Source organism: Labrus bergylta, chromosome 9 (assembly GCF_963930695.1).
Source record: "Labrus bergylta chromosome 9, fLabBer1.1, whole genome shotgun sequence".
Classification (NCBI taxonomy): domain Eukaryota; kingdom Metazoa; phylum Chordata; class Actinopteri; order Labriformes; family Labridae; genus Labrus; species Labrus bergylta.
Genome location: NC_089203.1, coordinates 20,752,482 through 20,763,409, shown reverse-complemented (window position 1 = coordinate 20,763,409; position 10,928 = coordinate 20,752,482). Strand labels below are relative to the sequence as shown.

The following is a 10,928-nucleotide window of genomic DNA, read 5'->3' as shown; positions in this document are numbered from 1 at the left end:
CAGAATTGAAAATGCTTACACACCTACAGTCCTGCTCAAATCCTCCTTGCAGACATGTAAATACATGTAGTCATATATGAACGCTGCTGATGCTGACTCACAGGAACCTGAACGCAGCATACACAGATTATTTCAGCTCTGACAAAGACCTTCAAGGATGCAGGGGAGCTATTGTGTTCAAAGTGTTGTTTCCTCAGAGGACACTGAACAGGACGAGAGTATTTACAGTTTATTATTCAGACGCCGTCACTGAGCACTCTCAACCTCATTTCCAATTTAGCATGTTGTGCTTTCTCATAGCTTTCATTTCATGTATGCATAATACTACACATGAAAGAGATTTCTGAAGCACTAATGTTGTGACTACATCAACAAGCAAGAAAGTGAGTGCAAAGAATCATATGAATAATGCACACCTGAAAGACATCATTGCTCATGAGGCAGTGTACAAACCTTTGAAGTGAAGATTTGGGACATTGTATGACTCTAAATAAGCTCAAAGGGACCTGAGAGAAAAAAAGAAGCTCTGTACGTGGGTCACAGGTTATTAAAGAGTTAACTTGTTCAAGTTAAATGAGGAAATGGGAGGGGACTCAGTGACACAGCTGGAAGAGAAAACAAGAGAAAGTGAAACCAAAAGTAGAAACAGAGCCGTGTGATTCAACTGTGCTTTACAGACCGGAGAGAGATTATAAAATAACTACTGACAACAGGTAAAGTTGAACTCTTTGATATTATTGGTCATGTCTTTAGTGTTTACTGACATATTTCAGTGCTTTCAACAACTATAAATCTTGTTCAACTTTTGCCCCTCTAACTTTTTTCACCGGTTTCATTTGGTGTTTTCTAGAAATGGCTTGTGCCAGTAGTCTAATGGTGGAGGACAACTTTCTTTGCTCCATATGTCTGGATGTCTTCAATCAACCTGTGGCGATTCCCTGTGGTCACACCTTCTGTCGTGGCTGCATCACATTCCACTGGGACACAAACAAACCTTTATTCCTGTGTCCACTGTGTAACAAGGAGTACTTAAAGATACCAGACCTTTGTGTCAACACTGTCCTCGCTAATGCTGCCGAAAAGGTGAAAAAGACCATTCAAGAAAGACCCCATGACATCCCCGAAAAAGCAGGAAGTGGACATGTGCTCTGTGGTATGTGCACTGGGGGGAAGCTCAAAGCCACCAAGTCCTGCTTAACATGTTTCATGTCTTACTGTGATGCACATCTGGAGCCTCATCAGAGGCTTTTACCCTTGAGGAAACACAAGCTGATCAACCCGGTCGAGGACCTCGTGAGCAGGATCTGCAAAGAGCATGGTGAGCCTTTGGAGCTGTTCTGCAAAGTGGATTCAATGTTTCTATGTAGAGTCTGTGTAGACAGTGACCATAAAAGCCATAAGACAGTGAGTGTGGAGGAGGAGGCTGAAATGAGGAAGGACGAGCTGGGAAAAGAAAAGAAAGACATGGATCAGATGATTCAGACGCATCAGCAGAAACTTCTAGAGATCCAACACTCAGTGGAGGCGAGTGGAAATAATGCAGAGAAGGCGCTGGCATACAGCAAGCATGTGATGACTGCTCTGGTGGACTACATCAGGAGAAGCCAAGTCGAGCTGAGTGAGGTGATTCAGACGAAGAAGAAAAAGACTGAAGAAGATGGGAAAAGCTTCATTAAAGAGCTGGAGGGAGAGATGATGCAAATAAAGCAAAAACAATCTGAACTTGATCAGGTCACTGGCATCAACGACTCCTTTGAATTCCTGGAGAGTTTCCTTTCTCTCACCATCACTCCTCCACAGGTGAAGGACTGGTCTGAGGTGACTCTTAACAGCGACCAGTTTACTGTGCAGGAAACATTGATGAAGCTGGAGACAACAGTGACAAGAGAAATCAGGCTGCTGTGTGATCCCGACTTGAAGAAAATGCAGTTTCATGCCGTGAATCTGACTCTTGATCCGGACACAGCGAACCCTTCTCTCATTGTTTCTGAGGACGGGAAAGAAGTCAAGTGTGGAGACAGAAAGAGGAACGTCCCGGACAAGCCAGAGAGGTTCGATCATGTCCTCAATGTCCTCGCAAAGGAGAGTTTTAATTCTGGAAAGTTCTACTTTGAGGTCCAGGTCCGAGGGAAAACCCAGTGGGATCTGGGAGTGACTAACCAGTCCATCAACAGGAAGGGGGACATGAGACTGAGCCCTAAGAGTGGATACTGGACCATCTGGCTGAGAAAAGGAAACGAGTTCACGGCCAATGCTGGCCCTGCTATCAACCTCCACGTGAGAGAGATTCCTCAAAAGGTCGGAGTGTTCGTGGATTATGGAGAAGGTCAAGTTTCCTTCTACGACGTTGACGCTAGGGCTCGCATCTTCTCCTTCACTGGATGTAACTTCACTGAGAGTCTCTTTCCATACTTTGGACCCTGCGGTAACGACGGCGGTAAAAACTCAGCCCCACTGATCATCAGTCCTGTCTGTAACAACTTCTGAGTTTTGGTTTTGTTAGTGAAGGACACAGGGTGAGGGGATGTGAGGAGGGTTTATAATAGTTCAAATAAAAGAGCTGTGTGTCACTCAGACACCCTGTAGATTTCACACACACACACACACACACACACACACACACACACACACACACACACACACACACACACACACACACACACACACACACACTAACAGCTGGCTATTCAATTTAAATTCTGTAAGCTGCTCATGTCTGTCAACATGGCCATATCAATGCCAAAGATAGATCAGACAGCAACAAAGAACTTTTTTTTAATGCTTAGAGCGAAACATAATAATACTGTTTACAATTCGAGAGAGCAAATATGATTTAAGGTGTTTGTAAGGTTGTTGTACAAAATGCAAAAAAAAGTATTAAAAAGGAGATGTGTTTCTGTTGTTGGGGTTAATTATGGAATGATGCTGATATAAATTTAAAAACCTGTAATTCACTTTTTGTTCTAAATAAAATGCTTCGCAAAGTTATTTTTGATCAGTATAAATGTGAATGATGTTATTTGTTGTTTTTTTCCTTTTCCTTCTCCTTCTGAGAGCTGGTAGCTTAATTTGATGAGAATAATCAGGGCCGACCCGCGGAATAGGCAGTATAGGCAAATGCTAGGGGCGCCGGCAATACATACTGGGCCACCCTGGCACCCGAAATGAGTGAGGAGATAGTTGAAGATAATAAGAAGAGAAAGAAGGAAACGTGTTAAACTTTCACTTGATGTTATTTTGTCTAATGTAATTTTCATAGTATTATTCTGTAATAGGAGCCAAGAACACATTATTCCATCACCTATTTAAAAAGGCTCTCTTTTCTTGCTCCCTGCTTAACCTGATGCATCACAACACTGCTGCTCGTTACCTGCTCTTTGTGGGGCAGGAGCGCAAACGAGTTATCAGAAGTGAGTGACACTGACTGTACTGATAAATATCAGGTTTGAATAAAGAAAAGCTGTGAAACATAAAGTTTTATGTCAGTTTTTGTTAAGTGTGTGAATATTGTGATTGTTGGTAGAATTTGTTGCAAATACAAAGGGGTACTCATGGAAAATATTAAATCTACTCTTTGGGATATTCATTAGGTGCATATTCAAGGCGACTACACAACAAGCACTGTTAATAACACAGCACTCTGTTTTACTGAATTATTTTTATCCAGAATTCTCTCAAAGACCGGATTGAAGCCTTTTAGTTTTCTAATTAGGTTGTGATTTATTTGATTTTTATCTGCAAATCAGACAATTACAAGGGTTATTATTAAATAAATCAGTCACAGTACTTGAGGCTTTCACTGTTGGTCGGACAAAACAAGTTATATTTGAAGACTCCACTTGAGTTCTGAGAAATGTCTTCTTTTTGGGACAAGCAGACAAATTCTTGTTTTTTTTTTTTTTTTACTTCTGTGCTCAGTGGTCAGTGTCCTATCGTACTTTAACACCACAGTGATATTTTTGGTCTTTGTCTTGATCTTGTCTTGACTCGGTCTCCATCCCTAAATACAGCAATTTAAGTATAAGAAATATCTTGGTCTTGTCTCAGTCTCGGAGCACTCTGGTCTGAGTTATGTCTTGGTCTCAGTTAGTGTGGTCTTGACTACAACACAGTGACCACACAAATAAACATTCACTTATCTTAAATGTACCCAAATATTCAACAGTTTGGATCAGCCAAAAATGATTTCTAACAGTGCTCTGTATTGCTTCTTCTGAGGTGCAGATGAAGACTTTTTTTAATCTTATCAAAACCAAGTTATAGTCAACTGCTGGTGAAGCCACGCTCCTCAAACACACCAGCAGCTTTTTAAAAGCTCAGTATGCTCACTTTCTTTCTTCTGTGTATCAATAGAAAAGGGACAATACAAACTGTGTGTACAGGAGTCCTGAGGCAGTCTTTGTAATGTGCTGTTTGAAAAGTGAAGGAAACGTGCCACTTCTGTGTAAATAAACCACAAAATGAGTTTGCAACAATAAGATTATGTGTGTTTCTGCAGGAGCACATGTCTTTGTCCTACAGTATGTGCAACTAATGAATAGCCAAATGAAATGAGATCAATCTATCCATTAGGGTCCCTTAACGAGACTAAATCCACGTGGCTGATAATGAGTTGGTGCTCCTTCAGTCGTCCTCAGAGAGCTGGAGGACTGAAGCTGAAGAAGATCTGCAACCAGAAAATCTCAGACCCTCTAAGCCTGTAAATCCACAGCTCCAGAACGGGAGTGGAACTCATTTTCAGCCAGGGAGTTTCATGGCTCAGACCAGCCCACTTCAGTTCACAACCTTTTACGAGAGATATATTATTTTAGCCTTACTATGAGTTCAAAATAGTGCACAACTCTCTACAACCTTGTTATTCATAGTGTATTTTGTCAAAAATTGAATTTCCAGTTCCACACACAAGTTTAAGTTTACAACTATCATTTATTTTGATAAAAATTAGTGGTAAGTCAAAATGACGAAATAAATAGTCACGTTTATGAGATTGTCATAAATATGAGATCCAATATTTTTTTCTAATAATAATGCTACTATATCATTATAGCCATCTCATAATTAGGACTTACCATGGATTTGTTTTTATAATCAAGGGTTGGTTTAACAAGTCTTCCCTTCTTTCAAAGGTTTTGTTTTTTCAATGATCTTAATGTCAAGTCAGTTTTATTTAGCAATAAATCATTAAACTATTTCTGGGCACTTTTTTCATATAGAACAGGTCTAGACTGTACTTTTATATTTTTAACATTGACTGAATCCTACCTGTCCTCTCTGGAGTTATTGGTTAGTGTCCACTTCTATGGCTTTCCTTTTTTCAATCTAATTTTTTTCTGCACCACCTTTGTTCTTTTTATTATCCATCACATCACCTCTTGACTTTCTTTGGGCGGAGGAATCAGCCGATGTCGTGGAAAAAACATGATTACGGAACCAATGTGAAGCTTGTGTTCACACACGGACATGGGGGCCCCATCTCTATAGCGAGTGTAGCCTGTATGATCTAATTACTGTCACTGTGCACCGGCCCCTGTGGCCCTACACCCAGCCTGGCCTACCAGGAATTATCCTGGTTCTCCAAATGACCCACTCGGGACCTGGCTCCAGATGTTGTAGAGCCCAATCATTTAGCTTCTGCTCCTTCAGGGGGTAGCCTTCAAGTTAACAAGTGGCTGAACCTGATAGATGGATTCACGGGCAGCAGAGGGAAACACTTATCATCTGTAATCATTGATCTGACATTACAGGGCCGTACTCATTAGCCTGATGGAACAATGCTCTGTTGACTTCTGTTGATACTGTTTTATTATTAGTTTCAAAGCTACTGCACTGTAGGCAATGGAACAGCAAAGGACTGAAACAATCACTGAAGAACAGGGGGCGTGTCCAGAGGGTCTGCAGAGGTGGCACCAGACCCCCCCCCCCCCTTAAAATGCCTTGATGACAGATGGCAGCAAAGAACAATTCAAATATCTGAATAAAAAGACATCAAATCATCAATTTTTCTGTTTCATGGTTTTCTTTCACTTTTTCCTCAGTGCTGTGAATAAAGACAGAGGAACTGCAGCAAGAGGTGTCATCAAGATAGAAATGCACCTGAGCTTCTAATTGCACCGTTATTATTAAAGTTCTTGTAACGTGAATAAACTGTCAGACAGAACACAACAGATGAGCGACTGTGCTCTCAATCTCTTACATAAAAAAAAAATGGTGTGGCTTTTCCAGTGTCCGATCAGATTTGTGCTCCACAAAGGCTTTGATCTTAAAGCTTTCTGACAGGCTTTAATCTGAACACACCACACACACACACAAGTACACAAACACACAGACATCTTTTCACTGAAGCTACATTATTAAAAAAAAAAAATAAACTTTATTTATTTATTTCCAGTCATCTGTTTGGGGATAAAAGTCAGGACAGTATAAGGTGAACTCATCCAGAGGACACTGTGGCTGATAAACAAAGAAAGTCTTTAAAAAGAGAAGAAAGAGAGAAAACCATGCTAAGCTCATCTGTTTTCTTTGATGCATGAACGGTGGTGATTCACATGGTACTGTAACTGAGACTGATTTATTTTCACATTAAAGCTGTTGACACAAAGGTCTTTATGTAAATGCGACTGATGCACCTTCTACTTTCTCTCAGTTGTATTCTGGATTTGTGGCAGCAGGGGAAGTCTTTTCTAAATTCATACTTTTTAACAAAAGAAGGAAGAAGCTGCTTTTACTCATTTTACAGCACCCTGGGTTCTATTATCAGAGAGGGGAAAAGGAAATATTAGCACCTGTAAGCAGCAGCATCTAATGTGAGACCCAAGAAATTATAAAAGAAAAAGATTATCTTCAGGGAATCATACCGCTAAATATTTTGCGCAGCGCAATCCTGTATTTTATTTTTTTGTACGGTGCTGTAAGAAGCGTTCACTCCCCACATGTTTAACCTGCAGGTGGAAATTTACAGCACTCAAACTACTTTTTAAAGAGAGAACAGATTTGGATATGCTGTGTACTTATATTAATATAATAAAATATTAAAGAGGGGGTTTCTCTCATCTCTTATCTATATCGTTTAAGCATCATTAAGGTTCAAAATAGCAACAAGTAGAGTTTGAAGTTATTATTAGCATCAGATACACATCTGAACATAAATACAGTATCGGCCAAGCTCCTCATTTCCTTAGTTCCTTAATTCCTTATATATATATATATATATATATATATACGTATATATATATGAGAGTTGTCAGCATTAACTAGTTAATAGCGATTCATTAAAGATCACATATTATGCAAGATACACTTGACTATGTTTTTCTAACACTTTTATGTGTCCCTAGTCAGTCTACAAACCCCCCATTATGAGAATAGTCCATCCTCTCTGTCTTTCTCCTGCTCCACTTTTGAGAAAATGTGTGCTCAAACAGGCCGTTTGGAAATGTTCCCTTCATGACATCACAAAGGGCATTAACCCCTCCCCCAGGTGGGTGACACACACACAGCTAAGTGTTTACTCTGCACTCTGAGACTGCTTTTACACCTGGGCATGGAGGGAGAAAGCCCCGAGCGACATCCCCTTCTAGAGAGGTTCGTGGGCAGACACAGTTCATTTGCATTTAAAGCTATAAATGTTTCTTTATTTCCATCAAGGAGAAAATGGATCTGTTTTTGAGTTGAAAAGCAGCTCCCTATAACAATAAACATTTATTTTTTTCAGGATTTAAAAAAGGAAAGGCAAAGTCAACACTGCTGATGACATGAGAGAACAATTACCTCATATTAATGGTAACACTATGAAGCCATGACACTAGTAGAATGATTGATCATGGGAAGATTATCCACAGGTGGACTACTTTAACTCCTCCTCTGTAGTCAATCTATAACAGCACAAAGAACACACAGGCATTGTAATAATCTGTGATAGAGCTGTTGGTGACTGTGTTTGACTGGAGAAAAATTACCCATTTATTTGGTCAGTTTGAGGATCTACAAAGTTTAACTGGACCTCAGACAGTGAGTTAACTCTCCTGTAAACCCTGATATGACTTAATTTGGAGCCCCTCTGAACCTCTACCAGATTGTTAATCCAGACCAATTAGTGGCAGGTCGACAGATGAGAACACAGAGCAACACCTCTCTGTTTGAAGGGCCCTCTTCTTTCTACTGCTAATGATGTAACGTATTAAAAAACCCTCCTTTAATTAGACTGAGCACTGGCCTTGTTTCAAATTAGACTTGTTCAGTGAGTGTTTGCACATCACACAAACACACAGACAGAGACTAAAGTATGTTGTCTAGATCAGTTCAGATTGTCAGTGAGAGCACAGGGCACATGTGAATTTTTTTGATTGGCTGGACTGTTTTCATGGTGAGAGGCAGACAGATGTGAAATCTCAGCTGTGCAGCTTCCTGGTTATGGCTGTTTGACCTCCAAACAGTCGACTCAAGCAGAGCCGCCGGCCACAGCGAGCTCATCAAAAACAGCAAAGATCGAACAAGGCTCCTTCTTTCAGACTGTCTCAGAATAACCGGATTAAAGTTTATCTCTGCCCAGCAGTTATTTGATGCTGCTCGCATTTAAATTACATTTCAACAGGAAACATACAACCAGACACAGTGAGACCCCGTAACATAATGTTTACATAATAGTATTGCAGTGTTTTGGAACTAGACAGGACACTTCTTTTTTTTCTAAATCTATTGGGACATGTAGGTACTGTCAGGGAGGGGAACCAAGAACTAGTTTCATTTGAGAACCAGATCCAAATAGTAAGGTATCCCAGATTCCTTGTGCATCCAAACGTGTAATTTCCTTTTATAAATGTCCGCTCATGTGTGTGCCGTTTTGGAAACTTATAACAAGAACGAGTCATGGTAGTGAGGAAGAAACCACCAGAAGCTTGAGGTGATTTCACAAAAAGATTATGAAAGATTACAACTGGTTAATTTGAAATGTTTAAAAATTATATTATTTTCTTAACGACAGCATGTCTGTGACAAAAGTTAAATCTCCTATATTATGATAACATCACATTAATGTATTTTCTACATTGTTTCAACCATGTTCAGACTCTGCATTGGCACAGAAAACCTTTGCAATCCTACCTCTTAAAGGTCAAAAAATACACTTTACCATGTGTACAAATCCCCCAATAATGAGAAAAGTCCATATTTCCGTCTTTTGCCTGCTCCACTTTTCAGAAAATGTTTGCTCTTGCAGGCTGTTTGGAGATTTCCCCTTTGTGACATCACAAAGGGCAGTAACGCTTTCTCCAGGTGGTTGGTGATGGCCTTGTTGAAACATCACACAATGAACACTTTCCTTCCATTCAACCCTTTTCTCCCCAGAGGTGGCTGTGGCTCAGTTGGTAGAGTTGTCACTTCGCAACCGGAAGGTCGAGTGTTCAATCCCCAGCTGGGCAACATGTCTGATGTGTCCTTGGGCAAGACACTTAATTGCGAATTGCTCCCACTGCTTTGGTGGTGGTGTATGAATGGGATTAGTTACTTCTTATGGATGACACTACGTAGTGATCATCACTACCATCAGTGTGTGAATGGGTGGGTGTGACATGTGGTGTAGAAGTGCATAAGCTCAAGTTCATTTACCATTCCCATTCTCTAATAAATATGCTTAATAATCTAAAACAACAACAGATGGAGTCCTGAATATTGGATTTGATGTCTGAGTCATGAGATAGGACAGATTTAACGTTTCCCTCCCAGTCGTGTTTCAAAAAGTGCCTTAAAACAAGAGAGCCGGAAGATTCAATAAATAACCAAAAAGAAAGTTGTTTTGAATCTGAATCTCAATCAAATATTTCTGTCCTGAGATGCTTGGCTGAGTTTCTGGATCTTGCCTCAGATGAAGAATTAATGTGGACAGACCGTCAGCACACATACACAAACAAACATAGACACACATTTAACATGACTCATCACAATATAAAAAGAGTCTGAGCTTCAAAACGAATCAACCAAATCTGCCTTATGGTCCTGAGACGTTAATATTTCAACTTTCACCTGCTCCTCATTATTAAGCAATACATGAAGTCACATCCTTTAATAATGATCCTCAAAGTTTTCTTAAACAGATTTTAAAATCAAGGAATGGAAATAAGAATCATCCCATTTTGTCCTCTTGAAAAAGACATGAGAAAATAGTCCTGTTTGTTTATAGCACCATTCTAAGTAAAACTTGGAAGACAACACCTTCCAAACGATCATATAAAAACATTTAAAACTTCCCATTCACATGTTTCAGTCTGTTTCTGTTTTTAATGGGATATAACAGATCCAGATGATGGCGTGTGATTCATTCTTCTTCAGGCTGTATCAGTTTTATTAATCGCTCACAGAGGGATAAACACAATTTCAGGTATCTCACTCAGACATCATCCAGCTCTTTATCTCTGAATGATACATTGTTGCTTGTGAGTTTGTCGTCCTCTGAATTGAACTGTGAGTCTGATATTATTCCTGTCCTTCATAGATTCCATACATTTAATCGATTATGTGTCTTTCAATTTTTTTTAGGGTTAGGGTGCTTGTGCATTCTCTTCTGTCAGACTTTATTCAAAATAAAATTACAGGTTTATTGGTTTCATAATAACATTCCAACTTTTCATACATTTATACACAGGAGCATAAAGTAAGAAAATGACTGGGAATAGGGGAATTAAAGCAAATTAAAAGACTGAGGGTACAAAGGACCTACAGTTAGACTGTAAGTGGACTAATAGACTTAAAACATTCCTTTTTGATAAAGCTTATAATTAGGGCTGGCGCAGGTATAGACAGCTCCTAGTTATGCTACTATAGGCTTAAACTACCGGGGGAACTGTCACCTTGAGCTCCTATCTCTCCCTCTCTCTCTCTCTCTGTGTGCATTCACATCATATAACTGCATGTCGCTACCTATACATTTTTATATT

General features: G+C 39.7%; 1 protein-coding gene across 1 annotated transcript; it reads left to right on the top strand.

Moving 5' to 3' along the window:
• Nucleotides 1-621: 621 nt before the first annotated feature.
• On the top strand, nucleotides 622-3,474 carry LOC109988861 (E3 ubiquitin-protein ligase TRIM21-like). Its single transcript, XM_065959011.1, has 2 exons — nucleotides 622-713; nucleotides 851-3,474. Exon 2 carries the CDS (start codon nucleotides 853-855, stop codon nucleotides 2,485-2,487), a length of 1,635 nt encoding a protein of 544 aa, XP_065815083.1. The 5' UTR covers nucleotides 622-713; nucleotides 851-852; the 3' UTR covers nucleotides 2,488-3,474.
• The last annotated feature ends 7,454 nt before the right edge of the window (nucleotides 3,475-10,928 follow it).

Coding starts and splice junctions, on each gene's coding strand:
- LOC109988861 (XM_065959011.1), top strand. CDS start 853: ATGGCTTGTGCCAGTAGTCTAATGGTGGAGGACAACTTTCTTTGCTCC.